This window comes from Diadema antillarum, unplaced genomic scaffold (genome assembly GCF_040938485.1).
Source record: "Diadema antillarum isolate AM-2024a unplaced genomic scaffold, OU_Dant_1.0 seq00000049_RagTag, whole genome shotgun sequence".
Lineage (NCBI taxonomy): Eukaryota > Metazoa > Echinodermata > Echinoidea > Diadematoida > Diadematidae > Diadema > Diadema antillarum.
In genome coordinates, this window is record NW_027271158.1 from 520017 (window position 1) to 543746 (window position 23730).

Genomic DNA, 23730 nt, shown 5'->3' on the forward strand with positions numbered 1-23730 from the left:
ACCAAGCTGACAGCAGACCTTCACTCAAAGCTGGTACAGGCCCTTTCTCCGTCTTCATTGTCCTCTGATTTCCGTGTCAGTAGCTCCAGCAGTAACCTCCAGTGAGTAGTTTCGTCTTCCCATTCTTTTCGCTACTAATTTCTTCCCCCCCCCCTCCACTTTCCTCTTTCCATCCGTCCTTTGTTTCTCCCTTCCAACATTTCTCTTTTTCGTATATTAATATTGTCATTATTGTGATTATTATTATTATAATTCCTCACAATATATGTTTAACTGTACGCAAATCTTAACTAATTTCCTTTGTGACACAAAATCAATGAAAATACGATGTAACCTTTGCATAAAATTGTCATACTCTTGATCTAACCAAGCAGCGATGCCCACATTTGCATTTGTCACTATTATGTGTATTGATGCTAGTTGAATGCAGCAAATACAGGAAACACTTCACTTTACTCACGTAATTCTCGTTATATGCAGTATTTGAGAACAAAATTACTGCTCGAAGGTAATTTCATCGCGAGAGCAAGATTGTTAAATGTTATTATTTCTATAAATACTGGGGCCAAATTTGCAAACCAACCAGTTCATTGATTTAGTACATGAACCTCAAATTAATGTACCATTTCCGTCAGACTATATCCACATCATCTTTTTTTCCATCAACTGTTTCCTCTTTGTTGCTTTAAAATGACCATCATATATATGAGGAGACTACAATTACTAGTATTTTTATATTTCTTTGCTGGATATTCTGACTTTGATCACAGCTATGCGGACACTGAGAATGATGACCAGTACGTGGACACTGGTGATGATGACCAGTACTTTGATATAGATCTGGATGCTTTGCGTGAAGCATACCATCACATCGCTGACAAGGAGCATGTCCTGAAGCAGGTTTGTTTGTTTGTATCTTTTTGTATAGATAAACATGTTTTAATAACTATACATACATACATACATACATACTTACATACATACACAGGTATTATATATATATGTAAGCCTATATTGCAGATACAATGCAAAAGTAATATATCACTATATTTACTAACGATAAACATAATCATGACAATTACCCTTGAGGGCTTACTTCTAACTCTGTTTCCACGACGGAAGTAATAACTGCATATTTACACTTTAACCCTGACCTATGACCTTTTATCCCTGTAATCTCATCCAATTAAGCGACTGCATTTTATCCTTCCTACAAAATGTGTAGTACCAAATGATATTAATAGCCAACTGTTTGGCTGGAAAACGACAAACTTATAATAGTGACCCCTGACCCAAATAGCTATACAAATGATGTATTATTTCATATCTACCCATCTTATAATATTCCATTGCCACTGGCGATTCCTAGTTGTAGTTAGCTGTAGCTTAAATGATGTATGCTTTTTCGTAGACATACTAACAATGACTTTGATCTATAACTCTGACCTCTAACCCTATAGCTAGCTATCATTCCATATAAATACTTGTCTATCTTCACTGTTGTTACTACCGAATAGCATTACCAATGAACGTAGCTATTATAATTATGTGGAATGGTATCAATGCCCTCGACCTTATTAACAACTCAAATTCCATTTCATTTATTTTCACTTACGAAAACATCCATACATAAAAATGAGACAATGGTATGACAAGTGTAACATGACAATGTGACCAAAAAAAAAAAAAAAAGCAAACAAACAACCAAAGATATCAAGTGAAGGGGTTAGTGAGAAGGCAATGGACTTATGTAAAATTAACCCCGGAAAAGTGAATACAGCGATATGTCTCTTCTTTCTATAAACTACAACGGAGAAAAACGTTGGCACACACGCACACACACACACACACACACAAATGCGTACACAGACTGTGAGACAAAACATACACCAGCACATTAACAATGCACAAGATGCCATTTCCACAAACATACCCCAATCATGGTTCTAACTATTTTTTTTTAATTCTTGTTCCATATTCAACATTTCATACAAGTTTTACATTCCATTTGATTTCAGAAAAAAAAATGTTTAACACGACAGTCACTTTGAAACAAAATTGCACCAATGTATAAGGAAAATAAGTGATGTGCAATATGAGTAACCTACTAAAAAGCAAAGCTTGTAGGATGTGTAGGTTCCACAGAGATAATGGAATAAGATGTAGGTTCCATAGAGGCACAGTGAACCACTTTGATCTCCCGTTGATATTCACTATGTCCCATATTACCGTCTTTATATCAAATTATCTATCCCACATATTCATGTTACTCCCTCCTCATTTCTGTTCTTAGACGTAGTAAAACGCAAACCCACGATCATGACGATATTTCCATCTTGCGCAGATGGCCAATGTGATCCACAGAGTGTACCAGGATCTGGGAACGTTTCTGTGCGATTCTACCAACAGGAAGGACGTACGTCTGATCCCCATTCTCTTGGAGTGTCCCACTTTTGATAGGGTGGAAGAGGAATGGAGCAGAGAGGTCGTCTTAGATCTGGCCAAGACGCTTCTCAAATTGAACGAGGAAGACAAGTGCAAATTTAAGCTTCTCAGTGAGTTTTTTCCTCCATCGCACAAACTTAGATTATGAGTGAGTTATTAGATCCTACTATTTATCAACGCTGCTTTGTCCAAGATATTGTATCATGAGAGAGAGAGAGTCAACAAGTAAAATATAGAAACCGAAGACCCTTCATAGTGGAATTTGTTTCACAATCTGGTCTAAAGCACAATCCCCGTGTGGTTTTTCCCGGGAGCTTATTAATAGCAAGCGTTATCAACCAGTGACGTCATGTCATTATGCATTATCAAATACTATTGTATGTTGACTTGGAGATATCAACTCAAAATGCAATCATCCAAGTAGAATGATACCGTTGAACAGGGTATCTTTTATTATCTATTTCTTTTAGTGTTGCTTTAGCAGGTGTGTTGATGTACTTCAGAAGATGTCAAGACGCTATAGCCCTGATATGGCTTCCGTTTACATGCTTTCCTGTTCTCTTTTCGCTGAGTGTGTTGCTTTGGTTTCAAGGTAGGGATTTTAAGGGAATTATTCGTGCATTATCACCCTATGCGTCAAAATAGCAGAGATGGTAAATGTCAAAGCTTACGATGTTAAAAAAAAAAATGTGTCAGATGTAAAGACGTGAGAGGAAAACTAATAGGCCTAAGGCTGAAAATGCCAGTGATGACGAATGAAAACGGTCAACATAACAGCGAGAGAAATGTTGATGGTTAAAAAACCAAAGGTTAAGCTATCAAAAGCTGAACTGTCAGTGGTGTTATTGTTGGATGTAAGATTATAGCGTATGTGAAATAGTTGATATGATATTCATAATTTTAATTCCCTGTGACTTTTACGTCTTGTACTTTAGCCTCTGACATGTCACTGGTTTTATGTGAACTTGACGTTCTGTGTGTGTGCTTGCATCAATTAAGTTTTGTTGCTTCCTATTTTTTCCCCTTTTTTGTGATACTCTCTGAAATCGTTCTTGAGGTTATCATTTTATCCACTTTGTGTTGGTGTGTCCGTACCTCGCAGGATCGTGGTGGTGCCAAGAGCCAGAACTCTTAGCAAGGACTGTCAGGGTGCTTCTCAAGACTCTCCAATGCGAGCATCGGCCAGACGCATACAGGAACCTCAACCGAGATTTATATCTCAAGGCATTGAATCTCCTTCACGTGGTAGGATGACAGTATGAGGAATAAGATCGCACTGGCGTGGTGGAAATGATTTAATGGTGTTTTAAAGGGGCGTTCCAGTCTGCATCATTATTTATATACATATAATTTCACATCATGTAGTATATACAGGTGTCATGTATAGATTTCTGGAATTTATTGTGAAAAAAAAAAACCTAAACATAATACACTGAACAAGAATGATGACATAGGAGGCTCACATATTTCAGTAATGTAGAAATATCAGTTCATTACAATACCACTTACTTAACAAGCTTACCTATGTAGGATTTATACATATTTTCTTTTTGTTTTTTGTTCTGCTTCCTTTGGGCAAGTTTAGTTTTGTTTTCTAACATCACATTCACAGTGACAAGTGTGTATACACATGGTACACCGACTCCGGAGCCCATACGCAATTTTCCGCGACTGATGCGAAACGGTTGTAAAAGTTTCAATTTTCAGTTTGTTTCAACAAAATTTTAATTTTTTGTTTCAACAAAAGTTTCAACAAATTTCAATTTGTTTTATATCTTTTCTTGTACAAATAAAATCACTATATGACAAAGCAAGAATTCTCATTAAAATGTAAATTCGAGTGCGTAAGAAGTATCTAAATGTTCTTCCCAATAAAAGAAATAGGTGACACGCTACAACAACAGGATCCGAAAGTCAGGGGAGGACGATTTTCTGAAAATGACATGACATTATTCCCTTACCAACCCAAAGAGCAATGTGGATTGAGTGAAAGCACCAAAATTAGTAGAAAACATCAGTGAAAGTTTGAGGAAAATCGGAGAGAAAATTAGACAAAAAATTCACTTTTCTAGCATAATGATGGAGCACTTGACGATATAAACCGCTTTCAGAAAGCAGGGAGAAAAATTGCTACCCTTAACGTACAATGTATGTCAGGATGAAGTTGATGGAATGTGCAATTTTCATGAAAAATTAATTTTTGTGGAATTCCCTTTATATTTTCTTTATATTGTTGCCCACACATATGTCATAACCTCTAGTAGTCTCCTCATCCAGTTATTACAACACCAAAACTTTGAAATTCATAATTTCCCATCAATTGTCCGAATTTCCTCAAACTTTCACTGATATGTTTTATTATTGTTGCTGCTTTTACTCAATCCACATTTCTCTTTGGGTTTGGGTTTGGGTAAGAGGTGGGTCCCACCTTTTATTAGATTCGCTTTGTTTTAGTTATCTCAGCCATTTCAAAACCAGTTTTCTTCAAATAAACTTTGAATTCCTCTCTTAGAATTGTATGCTCTTTCGTATTTCATAAGAGGTTTCTCATAACATATATCTCCAAAAATCATCATCAAAAAACGTTGGTAATTTGAAGACTCATCTCACCAGCAACTGTACTTGTTTTCATTATCAGGGGCCCGTTGCATAAAAGTTACTATTATGGTAACTTTGCCATCCAATGGTAACTTCCATGGAATTCTTGATTTTGATTGGCTGTTGAGTATTGTTGCCATGGTAGTTACCATTGGCTGGCAAAGTTACCATAATAGTAACTTTTATGCAACGGGCCCCAGATCTTATCCTTCCTAAGCTAAACATGCGTGACTCCTTGTTATTGACGTCTTTTCACTCCAGGTGAATGGAGCTCACTCCGGCGACAAAATCATTCCCCACGAGACGTTTTACCTTCAGGGTTTGGAGTCTGGTGATGTGGTGAAAAAGCATCTTAACATCTTCTTCCAGAACAAGCAAGAGCGGCAATTGTCAATGCTACAATGGCAACAAACACTAGTATTACAGAATTTGTGTTTTTTATTTCGCTTATTTCCTTCGACACCAGAGGTAAGAGGGATATCTATAATGTGAAATCACTTTTATTATAGTAATGCACACCTGGGGCCTGTTTCATAAAGATTGAACGTAAGTTGCAATCAATCGCAAATTGCGTTTCATAAACAACTTTGCAATCTCAATCTGAAGGTTACACTTTATTTTTCTTGAAATCAAGCGTGCGTGTCTTTATGAAACAGGACTTACGCTTAATATTGAACTTACGCTCGATTCACCGAGTTACGCTCAATAAAAGGAGCGGAAGATCAATCGCAACTCTTTATGAAACAGGTCCCAGAGTAGTATTATGAACATACTGATGATGAAACAATCGTAGCAGTGGGTCAAATGTATCCGTCTATCACAAAGGAGCTCCTTCATAATTTAGTGGAGCATTTTAGATTTGAGGGGAAACTAAGCTTAATCATGTGAGCATAAAATTTCTCAAAGTTAGGTTTATTCGTATTTCGGCTAGTGAGCAGATGAGATTGTACGGTGTTGATTGTACACTGCAACATGTCTGCCATCTTTATCTAGGTTAGGTCACCCTTGAATAGTCATATTTCTTTTTCTGCGTATAAACATTGAATTTTGTAAAGCAACTCAAATTGTGGTTCATTTTTAAGGCAAAAAAGGTTATCTGTTTCAAGGGAAATAATTTGTATAGCAGAATAGTGTTCCATGTGGTTATGCACTGATGTCTCGTGGAGCTGCAGACTTATCAAGATGTGTTCTTTGAGGAAAATTGAAATTTAGAACACTTTCAAGCGCAAAATACTTTGAAGAGTGGTCCTCAAATGCCGGCCATAAGAGCGATGGCAGAGTTATTCTTTTTTCATGCTACTTTATTTTTTGATTAGGTATTCTTTAACGCGATGAAGCCGATTTCCCTGGTGGAAATTCCTTTCTTGCTACCTGTGTCAGTAAAGTGGATGATAGCTTGTGAGGAATTCACCGACATACAGAAGGTAGGTCCTAAGTTTTGATTTACGTATTATGTATGATTGAAAGCAGTATAAAAATAGTGGTATACCGACGCGGCAGTATGACAATGCTATCATAATATGCCTCTAACTAGGAGAAGGGAGGTCGGATGCACTTATCCGATCAACCTTTTACCCAGGAAGAAGTTATGAAAAGATAACAGTGCTGCAACTGTGAGCCAAATAACACCATTTTCCTGCATTTCTTATTATCTTAATTCCCTTATCTGTAATTCCCTTCGAACCGCGCACCTCCATCGCAAGTGAGTCAAGAGGGCCATTATATAGCCTCATCATGATTAAGTTGCTGAAACACATTTATATACATACCCAAGTAAGGACCTATCTTATTGAAGGGGACCTACTGATCATTTGTTTTCCAAGGTAGCATGCAATGAAAGTGTTTCTTGACTCCAATTAGAGACACTTTAATGAATGTTTCTTTTTAATACACTGAGTTTCTAAAGTGGAGTTAGTTATAGGTACATAGTCTCCCCAAAACTACCTTTCCCTTTCCCCTTATTTCTCATGCTTCATGGGCGTCACCAGGGGGGGGTGCGTTGGGTGCGAACGCACCCCCCTTCAGATCCTTTAAAAAAAAAAAAAAAAACAACTTCAGTCTGCGAGCGACCTCAACGCCAGACGCTAAATAATAATTATTTTCTTTTTTTTTATATTTTGCACCAGGGACGAAAAAAAAAAAAAAAAAAAAAAAAAAACTCGTCGACAAAAACAATTCGCACCCCTGGTTCTGGCAGCACTGATTTTATACATATCTACAAGTATTGTATGCAGTGTTTACTATTTATCGACCGTACTGTACACCCATACGATACGGAGCACGTACACGTTTGCATGCACGTGTGCTACTTACAATTAGTATGTAAAGTCTATGTACGTTACTTCTGACCAATCCATATTGCCAGCCCAAGAGCGAGCCTTAGCCTCATTAAAAAAAAAATGAAAAAAAAGGAGGGGCAAGCATATCATTTTGCCCACCCCCCCCCCCCTCCATAATTCCAGAGACAGGAAGATTTTCTTACCTTTTTTTTGACAGAAAAACAAAAAGTTGCCCCCATAAAAATATTGGAGGGGTAAGCATATTTAAATTTTGCCCCCCCCCCATAATTAATGATTCCCGAAATGAGAAGATTTTCTTGCTTTTGAAAGAAAACAAAAAATGTTGCCCCCATAAAAATATTGGAAGGCAAGCGCACCATTTGCTCCACCCCACATAATCATAATTCCCGCGATGAAAAGATTTTCTTGTTTTTTTGTTAGAAATCTGTCAAATTATTTCACCCAAAAGCAGTGGCGTAACTACAGAGGGGGGGGGGGGGGGGGTGCGTCCCCCTCCCAATCCGCTGGTAAAAAAAAGACTTGCCAAAATAGTAATTCATGTGTTTAATAGTAAACTGCGTTTGAATGAAAGGGTGATCAAGAAAAAAGATATTTTTCTATGATTTCTTTTAACCATAATTAGATAGGTATATAGTGTGAAACATTGTTCAAAAAGCCCGAACCCGACCAAAAAAAAAAAAAAAAAAAATGTGATTCAGCGTGATTCCTGGTTGGCATTCTGCATATAAGCAGGATGTGCGCAGTGTACTCAGAACATCCGAACGGCAAAAAGAGTCGCTACAATGTTGCGCAATGTTATGTAGAATGAACACCTTTGTACCTTACGCTTCGTTATATGAAAGCTAGATCATTGATTTTGCAGTGTTGCTTTACATACTAGTCGATATAAAAATGTCTTGCATTGCCAATAAAAAGACTTGACCTGGCTAATTCCTAACTTTTCCATGTATATAATACACACACACAAACAAACACGCACAATTAGGGGATGCTCTAAAGTGCAGATTTTGGACATCCTTCCCCCGCTTGGTCACTTCGGACGCCACCTCGCTGGTCATATATACCTCCCCCAGTTATTAACATAAACTCACACCCTTGACTACCAGTGTGGGATCCAGGGGAGGGGCGCAACGGGCGTATCCCCCCCCCCTTTAAATTCCAAAGCGAAAAAATATAGCTTTAAACGGCAGTTTTTGGACTGTAAAATGTCAAAATTTTCAAGCTCGCTCGCTCCGCTCGCTCGCATTTATTCGTAATACCATTTTCCTGAAGTTGCTGCCAGTAATTGCGGGCAGTTGCGCCCGGTGCGCTCCCCCCCCCCTTAATTTCCAAAGCGAAAAAATATAGCTACAAACGGCAGTTTTATTGGGGACTGCAAAATGTCAAAATTTTCAAGCTCGCTCGCTCCGCTCGCTCGCATTCAATTCTCCTGATATTGCTGCCAGTAATTGCCAGCAGTTGCGCCCGGTGCGCCCCCCTTAATTTCTAAAGCGAAAAAATATAACTACAAACGGCAGTTTTATTGGGGACTGTAAAATGTCAAAATTTTCAAGCTCGCTCGCATTAAATTATCCTAATATTGCTGCCAGTAATTGCCAGCACTTGCGCCCGGTGCGCCCCCCTTAATTTCGAAAGCAAAAAAGATATAGCTTCAAACGGCAGTTTTTGGACTGTAAAATGTCGAAATTTTCAAGTTCGCTCGCATTTAATCTTTATGCCATTCTTCTGATTTACTGCCAGTAATTGTCAGCAATTGCGCCCGGTGCGCCCCCCCCCCCCCCTCCCCCTCCTGAATTTCCAAAGCGAAAAAATATAGCTTCAAACGGCAGTTTTTTTTTACTGTAAATTGTCAAAATTTTCAAGCTCGCTCTCTTCGCTCGCTCGCATTTAATCGTTATGCAATTCACCTGATGTTGTTGCCAGTAATTGCCAGCAGTTCCGCCCCCGTGCCCCTCCCCCCTTAATTTCCAAAGCGAAAAAATATGGCTAAGAACGACAGTTTTTGGACTGTAAAGTGTACAATAATTTTCAAGCTTGCTCGTTCCGCTCGCTCGCAATCATGTAATCGTTATGCTCGCCCTGATATTGCTGCCAGTAATTGCCGGCAGTTGCGCCCGATGAGCCCCCCTTAAATTCTAGAGCGAAGAAATATAGGTACAAACGGAAGGTTTGTTTTTTTTTTACTGTAAAATGTCAAAATTTTCAAGCTCGCATTTAATTGTTATGCAATTCTCCTGATGTTGCTGCCAGTAATTGCCGGCAGTTGCGCCCGGTGCGCCCCCCCCCCTCCTTTATTTCCAAAGCGAAAAAATATGGCTCCAAATGGCAGTTTTTGGACTGTAAAATGTCAAAATTTTCAAGCTCGCTCTCTTCGCTCGCTCGCATTTAATTGCTATGCCATTCATCTGATGTTACTGCCAGTAATTGCCAGCAGTTGCGCCCGGTGCGCCCCCCTTAATTTCCAAAGCAAAAAAAAAAAAAAAAAAAAAATATGGCTACAAACAGCAGTTTTTGGACTGTATATTGTCAAAACTTTCAAGCTCGCTCGCTAAAAAAATGCTCGCTCGCTCGCATTTAATTGTTATGCCATTCTCCTGATGTTGCTGCCAGTAACTACCGGCATTTGCGCACGTTGCGCCCCTTCCCCCTCCTTAACTTCCAAAGCGAAAAAAATGTCAAAATGTCAAAATGTCAAAATTTTCAAGCTCGCTCGCTCCGCTCGCTCGCGCATGGGTGTAGTCGTTATGCCATTTTCCTGATATTGCTGCCAGTATCATTTGTCGTTTCACACCGTCATTCCATAATCCATTTATAGGGGGGACAACCCCCTCCCACGACCTCCCTCCTTGCTCGTTCCGCTTGCTCGGGTTCGGTCGCGTTCATGACATCAGTGTAAGAATTATTACTAAAGTTTATCTAAATTATACCATTTATAGGCAAATTGTTCAATAACAATTTACTTCAAAATGTACTGCTACCTTAAACAAGTGGGACTGTTTCAAGTCGATAAAACAAGCAAAACATGCATCAAATTGCACCATTTCCAACATCAAAATGCAATTTCAGTTCTAACCGTGGGAGGGGGTTGACCCCCTCCCACACCCCCTCGCTCGCTCCGCTTGCTCGGGCTCGGTCGCGTTCATGACATCAGTGTAAGAATCAATACAAGAAGTTTATTGAAATGGTATAGTTTATAGGCACATTGTTCGACAACAATTTCCATCAAAATGTACTGCTACCTTAAACAAGTGGGACTGTTTCAAGTCGATAAAACAAGCAAAACATGCATCAAACTGCACCATTTACAACATCAAAATGCAAAAAGTTCTCACCGTGGAAGGGGGGGGGGGGCAGCCGGCACTTCCACCCCCCCCCCCCAAAAAAAAGATGAAATCCTAGCTATTTTACGCCGGTGCCGTTTCCCCGCTTGATTTCCCTCAAAAAAACAGTAAAAGTCTAGGGATTGAGAGCTTCCTATATTCCAAATGTCTGTCCAAAAAATCTTGTTATTTAGTGTCAAAACGCACCCCCCTTGAAAAAAAGCTGGTGACGCCCCTGTGCTTTGTTACTCCGCATGTTCACTCTACACTTCACGTTGAAATTCAGGTATAGATTTTTGCGATTTCTGCATGTATGAAAGCTCAAGAAAAGGGTCTCCTCTGTAATCACCGACTTTTTCATTTAATGAACTTCATTTTCGGATAAACAAACCTTCGAAATAACGCCACGAATATTGGGATGAACGAACCTTAATTCACTTTCGGATCCCCGAACATCTAGGTGCACGGAATTTGTGTTTGTTGAGATAACGAATCTTCCGAATAACGAGCTTTATTTCATTTTCAGATTAACGAACCTTCTGGATTGTCCTTAAAGGACAAGTTCACCTTCATAAACATAAGGATTGAGAAAATGCAACAATATTAGTAGAACACATCAGTGAAAGTTTGAGGAAAATTGGACAATCGATGCAAAAGTTATGAATTTTTCAAATTTTTATGTTGGAACCGCTGGATGAGGAGACTATTACAGCTTGTGAGTCATATGCGTACAACAGTATAAAGAAAATGTAAAAGAAAATTCAACATATTTTCACTTTTTTCGCATAATAAAAGAGCACTTGACTTGCCTCTTTCTAAAGGCAGGGGAAATAATATTACCCATAACATTTGTCGGTAACGAGTCAGGGGAATGTGTACTTTTTTCAAAAGATGGAATTTTGTGAAATTCTCTTTATATTTTCCTTATATTGTTGTACGCATGTGACATCTAAGTTATTCATACACTGCAGTAGTCTTCTCATCCAGCGGGAACTGCACAAAAACTTCAAAAATTCATAACTTTTGAACGGATTGTCTGATTTTCCTCACTACTCACTACTTGCCTCACTACTTGGCGTGTAATGCAATCCACGAGTTGTTCATGAACACCTGTCAAATTATAGCAAATTTGGAACTCTTTCACAGCAATTTTAGTTATCAGCCAACGGCTTGCCTGACGTATTTACCCACATGTTTCAGAAAAACTGCAGTCCATGCTTACCCTACAAGACAAAGATATATTTCACCTTCCAGTCGCACACTCCTTTCTCAAAAACAGTTGTTTTTACCGGACCCAAATTCTGGAATGATCTTCCCGCTGATTTAATCAAATGTTCTAATATGTTTACATTTAAACAAAAATTAAAATCATTGTTACTTAATGAATATAACTTGCCTGATTAGATTTTTTTAATATGTTATCTGCAATATCCTCATGCAATGTATGGCGGATCAACCTGCAGTGTATGATTGATGTACCTCTGGTCTATGCTCCAATTATATAATCACTTAATCAGTATTTACATTTTGAACTCGTTATGAACTTGATTCTAGATATGTGCTCTTATGCTTCTGTATCTATATGCTATCTTTTTCCCTCAGTTCTTATTCTTTGGGTACTTGTTTTTCCTTTTTCTTTTTGTTCTCATTTATTTCTTCTTCACTTTGTACCTTGATATTCTAACTTTCATATAGTTTCGTCATTATTACTTTGTGTCCTATCTCCATTATTGCGTAGCAAATTTACATCGGTATTTTTTCCTGGAACCTGCGTTTACAAGCTTTGCTTTTGCGGTTCACCATATTTCCCAAGTTACTCACTTTCTATTCATGACCCGATTTATATCATATTTTGTATCTTGCTTGTTTAGTTTGTATTCTTTTTTTTTCTTTTTTTGTTGATGTATCTCGATGTCAAGTGAAATATGAAGATAAACGTGCTGGAACTGTTCACTGTGTCTCGAGTGTAAGACCAGTGCAATATCAATTATTCAATTCAATTATTCAATTTGAAATTTACCTTCTTTGCCATTTTAGAAAATTGAGGAAGCATTGAAACGTCAGAACACTCAGGAGCTGTTGAAGAGTGCAGGCATGCCCTTTCTATGGACCCTGAATCTTGTTCATGTTCGAACTCGCTTTGAGATCGACAGGGAGCATGTTGTGGAATCGGCAATTGAAAATGTTAGAAAAATAAAGACTACTTATACTGGAACTATCCTAATACCACTGGAAATTCACTTCATCAATGATGTTGCCTTAGGCGTCAATGGCGGAGGACCAATGAAGGTAAAATCTATGTGTTTCATCTATCTATAAGATAGCATCATCTGTAACCAAAGATCTAGACCTTGGCCTCAAGGAAGGTTTCGATTTAAAGGGATGGTACAGTATTGGCTGAGGTGAGAATTGAGAAATAACTTTTTGCAAGATATTTAGAAACCGCTGTATGAAATGTTAAAAAGCCTACAATTCTAAGAGGAATTCAGAGTTTATCTAATGAAAATCTGATTGGTTGTTTTTTTTTGTTTGTTTGTTTTTTTTTTGGGGGGGGGGGGAAATGGCTGAGATATCCATACTAAAACAAAGCGATCCTTATAAAAGGTGGGTCCCCTCTTTTACTAGGATTGCCTTGTCTCGTCTATCTTAGCCATTTCGAAACCAATTTTCATCAAATCAACTTGAAATTCCATTCAGATTTATATGATCTATCATATTTCATAAGAGATTTCTCATTATCTAAAGAAAAAAAAATCATCATCAAGAAACGTTGGAAGCCCATCTCTTCGGAAACTGTATCATCCCTTTTAGCAGGGAGCTTTTAGCTTTTAGCTTTAGCTTAAAGCTTTTAGCTCGTGCTTTTAGCTCGTGCCTCACGTTTGCGCGACAAAGGTGCGCGATGAGAGTCTCCTGCAGTTTGCTCGGAGGTCCAGGCAGGAGACTCTCCAGTTTAAGAGATGCTTTGGATTGGAGTCTCTGCAACATGCGTTACCCCAATTTGCCCATTCTGACCCAGGTGTTTGAATAGTAGGCCTGTTCGAAGGTGCTGGGGTAGTGAACAGGGAAGGTGACTTGGGAAATGAATAATTGTTACACTGGGTAAAGCAGATCAATTGTCAGTTTCACCATGATTGGTGCTCACTCTGGGAGATAGCTCCAATCAATAACCGAGTTGAGTCAAACACCATTCCAGCCTCGTGCTGCCATATCTTCACAGTCACAGGCCTTATCTTTCACAGGCAAAGTCTATACTTTTAGAGAAAGTTACTGCTTATAGGGGTAGAGTGCGCGATAACCCCACCCCAACTAGACAGTTATCCTCGTCATTTTACTGTCACAATATTGAGAATAGGAAATAAATTCGTCCTTTATTTCCAGAACTCAACATCACAAAAACAAACAGACAAACAAACAAAATAACAAGCACTTTTACAGCGCACCAGCTTCCATGTTTTCGTGCCATTCCCCGACAAATGAGAGTACAGAATCAGTTAATATAATCATGCTTAACACATCAGTTGTAATGTAGTCGGATATTATTAAGGAGACCCTGCTATAATAAGCGCGAGATACTTCTTATGCTTTTGGCAGAACCTGTATTCCAGAGCTTAATTTTTTGCTACGATCAAAATGCAAAGGGGAAGTGCTGACGTCATACCTCACAATTCTATTATTGACTTACACATATATCTTCTTTAACGTTTCTATTTATCATAATTTAGATAACACTATATTGCATCTTTTGGGTCTATATATCGTGATCTTGTCACAAATTAAGCAAGTAATGACCTCCCAGGGAAAGGGTTGTAGTTGCTAGATTCACCAAAAACATCATTTTATGATGTCACAATCCATTGGGAGAGATGTAGCTTCATTACCTTGAGACGCATTTGCATATGAGGTACACCATAAATATCATTAAAACATGTTGAAATGTAAACCTTCCATGCTTTATTCAAGGTTTTCTGACATTTCTGTATACTTCTATGTTTTGGTTTTTGTTTTTCATTGGAGTCAACCTAAAAATGGTGTGGAATTGTAATCCTGCAAACTTTGTTTCCATTGTTTTTATAGTATCTATAAGTATAACTTCCCTGCTAATAAACTGTGAACAATTTGATGATTCAATGAAAAGTTATCTGTGATTGTTGACATGACCAATGCGCTCACTTTATTCATACCAGGAGTTCTTTGAGCTGTTCTTTAAAAAGCTTCTCGAGCCAGGAAAATACCCTGCCTTTAAGAATATAGGGGATCCTGCTACATCTACAACATGCTGGTTCAACAAGGTGTGTGGATGATATAATTTGATTTCATTGAAGTGCTCATTACCGAAGACGATTTCGGTATACGATACAAGATTACCGAAATGCGTGCAACACCCCAGTACAACAACGTGTGTGGATTTTACTGTTTTATCACACTGCAACTTGGATATAACCTACAATAGTTTTGGATCAAAAAATGTACACAACACTGAGTCAACCATGGGTTTGATATTCTGCATCACTGCATTAAAGGAGCATAACATTGTAAAATTTTATAAGAATAATCCATGTGTATGTGATATTAGTTCAACAAAGAGTGTGAATATTACAACTTTATTTCATTCAACAACAGCTTTAATCTTGTAATTTCATAGAGAATTTTAAGTGTGTGAGGTCATGGTTCAACAAGGTGTTTTGATGAAAAAGTATAATTTTTTTGAAATAATTCTAACGTTATTTCATCCATGCACTTATATCTTTTAAAGGTTTTGCGCCCACATTCACAACAAGCAGTGTAAAGATTTTATGAATAGAGCTCATTCTATCTAGATTTTATCATGTTCATACTTCAAAGTAATGAAATTTCATTTGATGCAAGAGTAAATTGAACTGTTCCATCATCTCTTTAAAGGTTCCCCCAGTCCTTCTGCGTTCTGAATTAAAGATGTCTTTTGAGTTTGCAAATTGTTTACCCCGTGGTTTCATAATTACCTGTGGAATGCTACCCTCTCAACTATTTCCTCTTTACAGAACGCTCGGAGACCGTGTGAGTGAAGTCTGTGAAGGCGGGGATATTAGATTACAAACAAATAAGCGAACATACTTTACCATGCACATTTTTTTCCTGAAAAAAAAAAAGATACGGCGAAATCATTTTTTGACAGAGAAATTTACATAAATCAATAAGACATCATGGTCCTGACGTATGGAACTCATTACCTGTCACACTTAAATCACGAACAGCACTTTATTCCTTCAAAGCAACCATCAAAAAATATTATCAATTATGTGTCTATTGTCTAGATATACCAATTGAATTGATACTGTGTCTGACATCGGAACTTGTTTCAAGTATCTCATTTGCATTATGGTCTTAATGCACCTATTTCTGAATCTTTTTTATTCGTAGTTGTCCATTATTTTGAGGTCCATGCACTTCCGCACTAAGCACGATGCACCTTGTACAATATCAGACTTAACACTCCCACTCTTTTTCGATTCTTTTTTCCACTACCACTTCCTCAGGCCACTATCATTTCAAGCACACGCTTATACGATATGTGGTCTGATGCATTTTTCCCCTTATAAACATTCGCTATTATATGGCGTCGTTTATCATCATCGTTGATAATTGACTTGAACGTTATGTTTGTACTGTATTTTTCTTCGTTCGCAATGTTGAAAAATATTATTGATGATGTTATTTTGTATTGAAATGTTAAAAAAGAAAATATTCATGATGTTACTTTGAATCGAAATGATAAAAATGCAGAAATGAAACCAAACAAACAAACAAACAAACAAACAAACAAAATTTCACTCGTTTTCCCTAATGGCATTATTGTCTAGACTGAAGCGGTAAAATAGAAGTCATCTTAATAAAGCTCATATGTTTCTAGGTCTGGACATAAACTGTATGCATTGCTCGGTAGTATAGAAAAACACAACGAAGCCAAAACTCAGCCACAAGGCCACACATGCTTTTGTGAAACTATGTTTCGCAATTTCTTATCCATTGATACAGGATTTCCATGACCTAGACATGCTGAAGGCCATTGGGAAACTCTTTGGTCTGATGATCTACAACAAAGTCATCATCACTCTTCCTTTCCCTGATCTCTTCTACAAGAAGATCGTGGTTGACATGTCAGTGCCATTCTCTGTTTACGGGCATTTTTGTGTTGATTTTTTTTTGCATTTCCTCTTGGTTCATGGAAATATATAGAACTTTTAGAACACCACCACAACGGCAATATGGTTTTCCACTCACAACTGGCTCTCGTGTGCTAAAACATCAAATTTACGAAGAAATTAGAACAAACACCAAAATCGACCATAGAAGTTCTCATCAGTCAAACTCTCTCAAATGAGTGGCAGTGCAAGAGAATAGCCATTATATCATGCAAAGGGTCAATGCGTTGTGACGTAAAGGTTTTTTCAGTTCAGTAGTAAATAATCACTTTTATCATTTTCTTTGAAAGTTTTTATGAAGGAATCATCCAAATATTTATGAACCATTGATAAAAATAAACCTGTAAGGCAAAATGAAATGTTCATTCTATTTGTTCGTATATATAATATAAATATATTATGTGGAGTGATTAAGTTTGATAATTGAAATAATAAGCTGTTATGATAGAACAAAATCAACTAATGTTTCACAGAGTGTCCAGTACTGAGGATCTTCAGCTTCTAGAACCAGATATGGCCAAGAGCATTCAGTCCTTATCACAGCTGTCTGAAGAAGACCTTAAAGCCATGGAGATGACGTTTGTTGTAGACGACTCCAGTGGAGAGACCAAGGAGCTAAAAGAAGGTGGTGATGCAGTGATGGTGACAAAAGACAATGTGTAGGTTTTCAATAGCTTTGTGCAGCGTTTTGTTTCATTAACTTTGGGCCCAATTAAGTTTCAATACAGCCAACCAAGCAACGTAATCTTTGATACAGGGGGCGTTGGTCATACAAATAGCAACAGATATTTAAAAACGTATATATCAAGTACGTAATTTTATTAAGTACAATGTATTTGACAAATTGATGCTGACTTGAAAATATTGTTTGGTGTGGACGTACAGATCGATCCCCTCCCCCCCCCCCCAAAAAAAGAAAAAACAAACAAACAACAACAACAACAACAACACACACAAAAAAAAACAAGCAAGACAAAACCAAAACAAAAGTAGCCTGCCGACAATCATACATTTGTATTCAAACTACTTTTATTGTAGGTTGAGGAAACTATAGTTTCTTGTTAGTGTGCACATTACATAAATTACATGTATTGACATCAGAGCACATTCCGTGCCTGTCATTATGCTACACGTTAGAGACACACCAAGACTTCGGGAAAGAGTCCATACGATTTTGGGACAGCTAAATCAATGTTCTTCCAGTGTCCAAAAAGTACGGTAATGTAATGTTGTGATGTTTTAGATTCTGCATTTTAAAACTTAGAAAAAAAAAAAACTTCCAACTCAATGAATTTTGAAATGTCAACGTTTCTTCAGACTTTCGCTTTAATATGTCATCAATATTTTTGCATCCACTTAATCCACAGGTATTTGGGAGAAGGTACTATCACCTTTTTGTCAAAATATGTTAAATCTCCCATTTGATATTCATGATCTTTATCCCCACTCACAGCAAAGAATACATCGAGCTGTGCTCCAGATACCACACGGCTGAAGAGCAGGTGCAGGCATTCAAGAGTGGGTTCATGGAAGTGCCGATCATGAACCGCTTCCAGGAGCTTTTCAAGTGGGAGGAGATGAGAGCGCTCTTCCTCGGTGGCGAATACGACTGGAAGGCATTTGAGAATGTGAGTTTTGATTCCCCCTTTCCCTTCAGGTCAAAATTTCTCCATGCTGGAGTGAATTGTGGGTTGCTGAGTATTGACCTCGCCTGATTCCCGTCATTACGTTTCCCCGTTAAGAAGTGTTTATTCAATTCACTTCTTGGATCATAATAACTTCTTTAAATCATGAAAACCGGTGTTAAAGAAGCACACGCAAAGGGATAGATATTAAAGCAATGATCAATGACAGATATATGAGAAAATGAGAGGCCACACGGAAAATAAAGTAAGGTTTTAATTGGTGTTCTTTTCCAAAGAAACGAAGTTTCCAAAGTGTTGTGCTGTCTTTCATTATTAGACAAAGAAATACACGCTGTATTAACATACCTACAAAAGTGCACATGTCCACGCAGAAAATCTTGTTGAGAAAAAAAAAATGTTGAGAAAAAGGATAAAAAAGATATAACAACAAGCAACAGATTGAAAACGTTATACAGTATATCAAAATATGATTTTGTGACCGGCTGCATAATATGATTGAAGCATGAACAATGGCAGAGTAGCACATTTTCTGAATTTGTACAAATGTAAATGCCTGAGCAATGATTACGGATATCAATTCACAGCGGGGAATTTATTCAAAGAGTGGGCAAAGATAAGTTTTCAAGTGCAACTAAGTTTTATAATCTCCACAGGAAATGCATCCATTTGTACAAGGTCATGAAATACCGGTACAAAAAGTTACTCTAACATCTCACTCGTCCATGTCGTCTGCTATGCTTATATGTGACATTGATGTCCCATAAGCTTGATTTTTTTTTTCCTGCTAAGAGTATGCTCGTTATTTTGCAACGAAATGATAATGTAAATGGTATGAAATTTAAGCTTACTATACCGGTGGAAAAAAAATAAATTTGAAAATATTTTTCAGAGTTTCCGGTATGAACACGGATACTCACGCGAACATTACGTCATCAAGATGTTTTGGGAAGTCTTTCACAGTCTCCAAGAGGAAGAGAAGAGAAAGTTTTTGGGTAAGTTGGTTAAACTTTTGATATCCATGATTTCCTCCTGTTAAACTCACAAGCATAATTTATACCTATTCTAGAAAAAAACCTGCATGCGTCATTACATATTCTGTGTGAGATAATGCCAAACTGCTAATAAATAAGTCGAATAAAAACATTGTACAAAGTTTACGCTTTGAATTTTTAAACATGCACACGTTATGCAAAAGTGGGAAATGAGCTAGAGCAGTTGCCGATGATTGTGTGTGTGTGTGTGTGTGTGTGTGTGTGTGTGAGTGTTTTGTATAATGAGCAAAGCAAAAAAAAAAAACCACCAAAACAAATTCAAAAACAAAAACGAGAAGCGTTTTAGTGCATTCATATTTTAATATTATGTGTGATTCATTTTATAGCTTTTAAGCTTAAGGCAGCTTGTGCTTGATCAAGACAATTTTCCAGTTGTCCCTGAACTCGGATTGACCTTGCAAAGATTTCATTAGTATTAAACAAAAAGACGATTGAGATCCTTATGGCCATTATGGTCATTCTTAACCTTGATTAAATGCACACAGATGGATCTTAATCAATCCAGAGAAGAAAACCATAATCACTTGTTCAAAATTATATCATGCAGAAGCAGAAGTTAAAGCAAGACCGGGGCTATGATAATATGTAGTTGGACCATATGGGGGAAGTGTGCTAAGATTAAATAAGAATGTATCATACGTTGTATCCCTGTAGGATTCTTCACTGGTGCCACACATGTACCTGTTGGTGGATTCGGAGCGATCGGCCCTCGGATATGGCCCATGGGCGGGGAACTCAATTGTCGCGGGGAACGAGCGGAGGGCATGTGCCCTGAAGTGAATACCTGCCAGGGGTACGTTGTGCTGCATCTCCCCATGTACAGACGCAAGGAACACCTGGAATTTCGGCTGAAGAAAGCCCTCAATATCACCGAGGGTTTCCACAAGTTACCTCTACCTTAAAGGGAAGAATGGAGGGAAGTAACAGCTATGTGCTTCAGAGGCAAGGACACAGTGACATGTTTCTGATTTCAAGAATGTGTGCTTCATAGAATTAGTCATGGCGAAAGGATGAAAGAGGGAAAAAACAACAACGAACGTATTTGAACACAGGGTCCATATCTTTCAAAAACATCAAATCTTATGGATGCAATCATTATTATTACCATCCCACCCCTTAATGGAAATTTGTATATGGTAGGATGTTTTGTGATGCAACTGAACTGTATATATGCATCAAATATGATAAGTCATTTCCCCCCTTTTTTTGAACAATCACTGCTCCCAATGGTAAACTGTGGCTTTAGGCCAGTTCGGGGTTGCGCATTTGCAGAAAAGCGTCATATACCAACAGAGCATATTGGTTTGAAAATTCACTGAGACAAGCATCTGTGATGTAATGATTATTCCAGTAAATCCCTAAAAATGGTGCTTGCCAACACATCTACCTGAGAGCAAAAGTGGTATTTGGCAACATCAACAGAAAAAAAAAATTGTTTGTACATTAAGTGCAAAATGATAAAAAGGATGCTTTCCCAAGTGTTAATTGATGGACCACTCTGGACACCTGGTCTACGCAAGTTCTTCCTTTGTGTGAAAATTACTGATGAATTCCATAAAATTGTTACGTCAGGCAAGCTTATATATTTTGTTCCTTTGAAAGCGAGTGAAGTGGCTAACCAACTTGGAAAAAAAGAAAGAAAGGTCATTTGTACCCATGTGCACATGAACTAACTCCGAACTGGCTTATAAGTCTTAAACTAGAAAGCATAAATTATTGATTTGGTATGATAGTAGAAACATCTTGATATTCATGTCTTCATGTCTTCATGTCTACACAATGAAAATCATGCACGTGACATGTAATGTCACGTAAGACTCTTGCGCTGTTATAGGTTCTATAAATATGTTAGGATAAAACGAATACTTGCCTTCAACTTTTGTGATATCTTTCAATCTTTATAAGTAAGCAAGATTTCTGAATATTTTGCACGCGTTGCACGTGTTCGCCAATTATTTCAAACTTTACTTTGCATTGGGATGTTGTAATACAAGCTGTTCTGAGAACTGAGACCATTTTGTTTTGAAAATTCAGCATACTTTGCAAGTTTTTTTTTAAAACTATATATCAAAGACATGCTCTTTCAATGAATTCACAGATTTTTCATGTAGGCAAAATGCTTTTTTAAATCAGTGTTGTAAGTTTTGATTTTTCTTTCTGTATTCTTATAAGTCTTCATCCCTCTAACACTGCCTTGCTTCCACATAATAATTGTGTGAATGTCGTTATACATTGTTATAAAATGGGTTCAAGAATGTAGCCAATTGGAAGCGCTGAAATGAGTCACGTGTGCGTGCATTAATTTTTACTATCATGCACGGCCTTGCAAAATGCGTAAAGTCACTGCGTCACAATGTTTACACTAGCAGTGCGCACTTAATCAGGTGTTACAAGTGCGTCGCGCGCTACCATACGCGCTGTCAATCCTGTAAACAACTTCTCGTTCGGGCTGCCAGCCGGCCTTTCTTGTGCACAACAATCATGTGGCGTACGTATACGCTTATACATGTACGTACAGTACTTACATGTGCGGGATTTCCGAGTGCGACGTGCGTAAATGTTTGGGACGAACATCCTCGGACGTCTTGACCCACAAAGGTACGTGAAAAACGCTGACAAATGCTGTTAGTTGTCGAATTTTCGACCCATTTTATAAAACAAATGATGCACAGGATTATTTCGTGGCGTTAGTGGAGGCGTAGCTCACTCTCGGGTATTTACAATGTAGTGCAACATGCACTCGGCTTCGCCTCGTGCATGTTTCACAATTGTAAATACCCTCGAGTTCACTATACGCCTACACTAACACACTCTATCCTGTGCATCATTTGTATATTATACAACAGTTAATATCTATAGATTGCAGCATAGCATCTCAAATGATGTGTGAAAAATCATCATGTTCAGCGGAATATCATCAAATTGCCAGATATCAAGGGTTGTGATGATCGTAATTATGTAGCAGAATTCGAATCATATTGTTTAGATAATGGTTCTATTCGAAGTCACAGCTCTACTGTAGATCCAAAGAAATAAAAAGAAAGAACACCCATCTCACATGAATTGCCAGATACAGTACTTTGCCAGATATTTGATACGGCACTATACTCTCGTCTGTAGATCTTTAAACATGTTCCCAGGATACAAAAAAATAGAGAGAGAGAAAAGGTTCAGTCTTGAAAGCGAATTTGAAAGTTAGATAAATGACACTGCTTTGCAAGCTTTAAGAATATCGGGTCAATTTTCATGTGATGATTACATTTGGTAGCGCCGTAAACCTTTTCGAGTCTAGCTCTAATGTTCTAAATATAAATGCCAAATTAAGAAAAAATCCTTAAATATCTATACCCCATTCTCTGTATTTTTGAATGTGTGTAGGTATGTGCGTGTGTTATGTGTACTGCCAAAAGAAGCATTTTCGAGTCAACTCCAGTACAAATGTTCTGCAGTTGTTGCTCTTGTAATGTCACCTTGAGTGCAGTGACGTAGGGCTATAAGGAGTACCTTCTGTATATATCCGTGGAATGCTAGCGTTTACATTCTCATTCAGCCAATCTCTATAGACCGGTTCTGTAATGATTCAAACTTTATGCATGCTTCGTTCACAAAAGTTACCTTAACAACCACAAAGCTTGCCCTACTTAGCAACATCAACTAGGTGAATCCTTGCCAATTGAACTAAGTGGGAGGGAGCAGGTGAATGAACTGCTTTGTCACTGGGCTGTAGGAAAAGGAACATCCATGAAGTGTAATAAATAATTACAGAAGCGGTCTATTCTAGCAAAGACTTTGTGCCAGCTGCTCAGCTGGGTTCAGAATTTTTAAGAATGCAAACAACAACGACAAAACAATAGTTCAGCCTTGGACAATAGCTTGAAAGTGTTTTATCCCTTGCAGTCGTGAAGCCAAAGAGAATGTATTCTCCTGTGTCAGCAAACCTCGTATGCGCCTTGCAAGAAAAAATTACGATGGAATGAGCCTCTCTATTGCGATTAATTTTTACTCCAACCCAAAGGTCTTGCTATAATGGATGGCACCATCATTAGAATGTGTTGTGCCAATAGATTACAGTATCTGATAGTATCTTGAGTACCTAGATCTCACCGAAGTTGTCTGTCACATGTATACTGAAATTCGTGTAGATTTTACTTTTTGTATTCCTTGAAATCTTGAATACCTCTCGTCATTTT

At 37.9% G+C, this 23730-nt stretch overlaps 1 protein-coding gene across 1 annotated transcript; it reads left to right on the forward strand.

The window, feature by feature from the left end:
* The first annotated feature begins 6347 nt into the window (after positions 1-6347).
* LOC139725530 (probable E3 ubiquitin-protein ligase HERC4) lies at positions 6348-20772 on the forward strand. Its single transcript, XM_071636615.1, has 8 exons — positions 6348-6467; positions 12701-12952; positions 14848-14952; positions 16676-16797; positions 17316-17501; positions 18296-18470; positions 19378-19480; positions 20195-20772. The coding sequence occupies exons 1-8, from the start codon at positions 6375-6377 to the stop codon at positions 20440-20442; spliced, it is 1284 nt and encodes a 427-aa protein (XP_071492716.1). The 5' UTR covers positions 6348-6374; the 3' UTR covers positions 20443-20772.
* The last annotated feature ends 2958 nt before the right edge of the window (positions 20773-23730 follow it).

Bases quoted from the DNA above. Each gene is read 5' to 3' on its own strand.
- LOC139725530 (XM_071636615.1), top strand. From the start codon at position 6,375: ATGAAGCCGATTTCCCTGGTGGAAATTCCTTTCTTGCTACCTGTGTCA. The intron at 12,953-14,847 runs GTAAAATCTATG...TATTCATACCAG, and splicing joins ATGGCGGAGGACCAATGAAG to GAGTTCTTTGAGCTGTTCTT. The intron at 16,798-17,315 runs GTCAGTGCCATT...AATGTTTCACAG, and splicing joins AAGAAGATCGTGGTTGACAT to AGTGTCCAGTACTGAGGATC.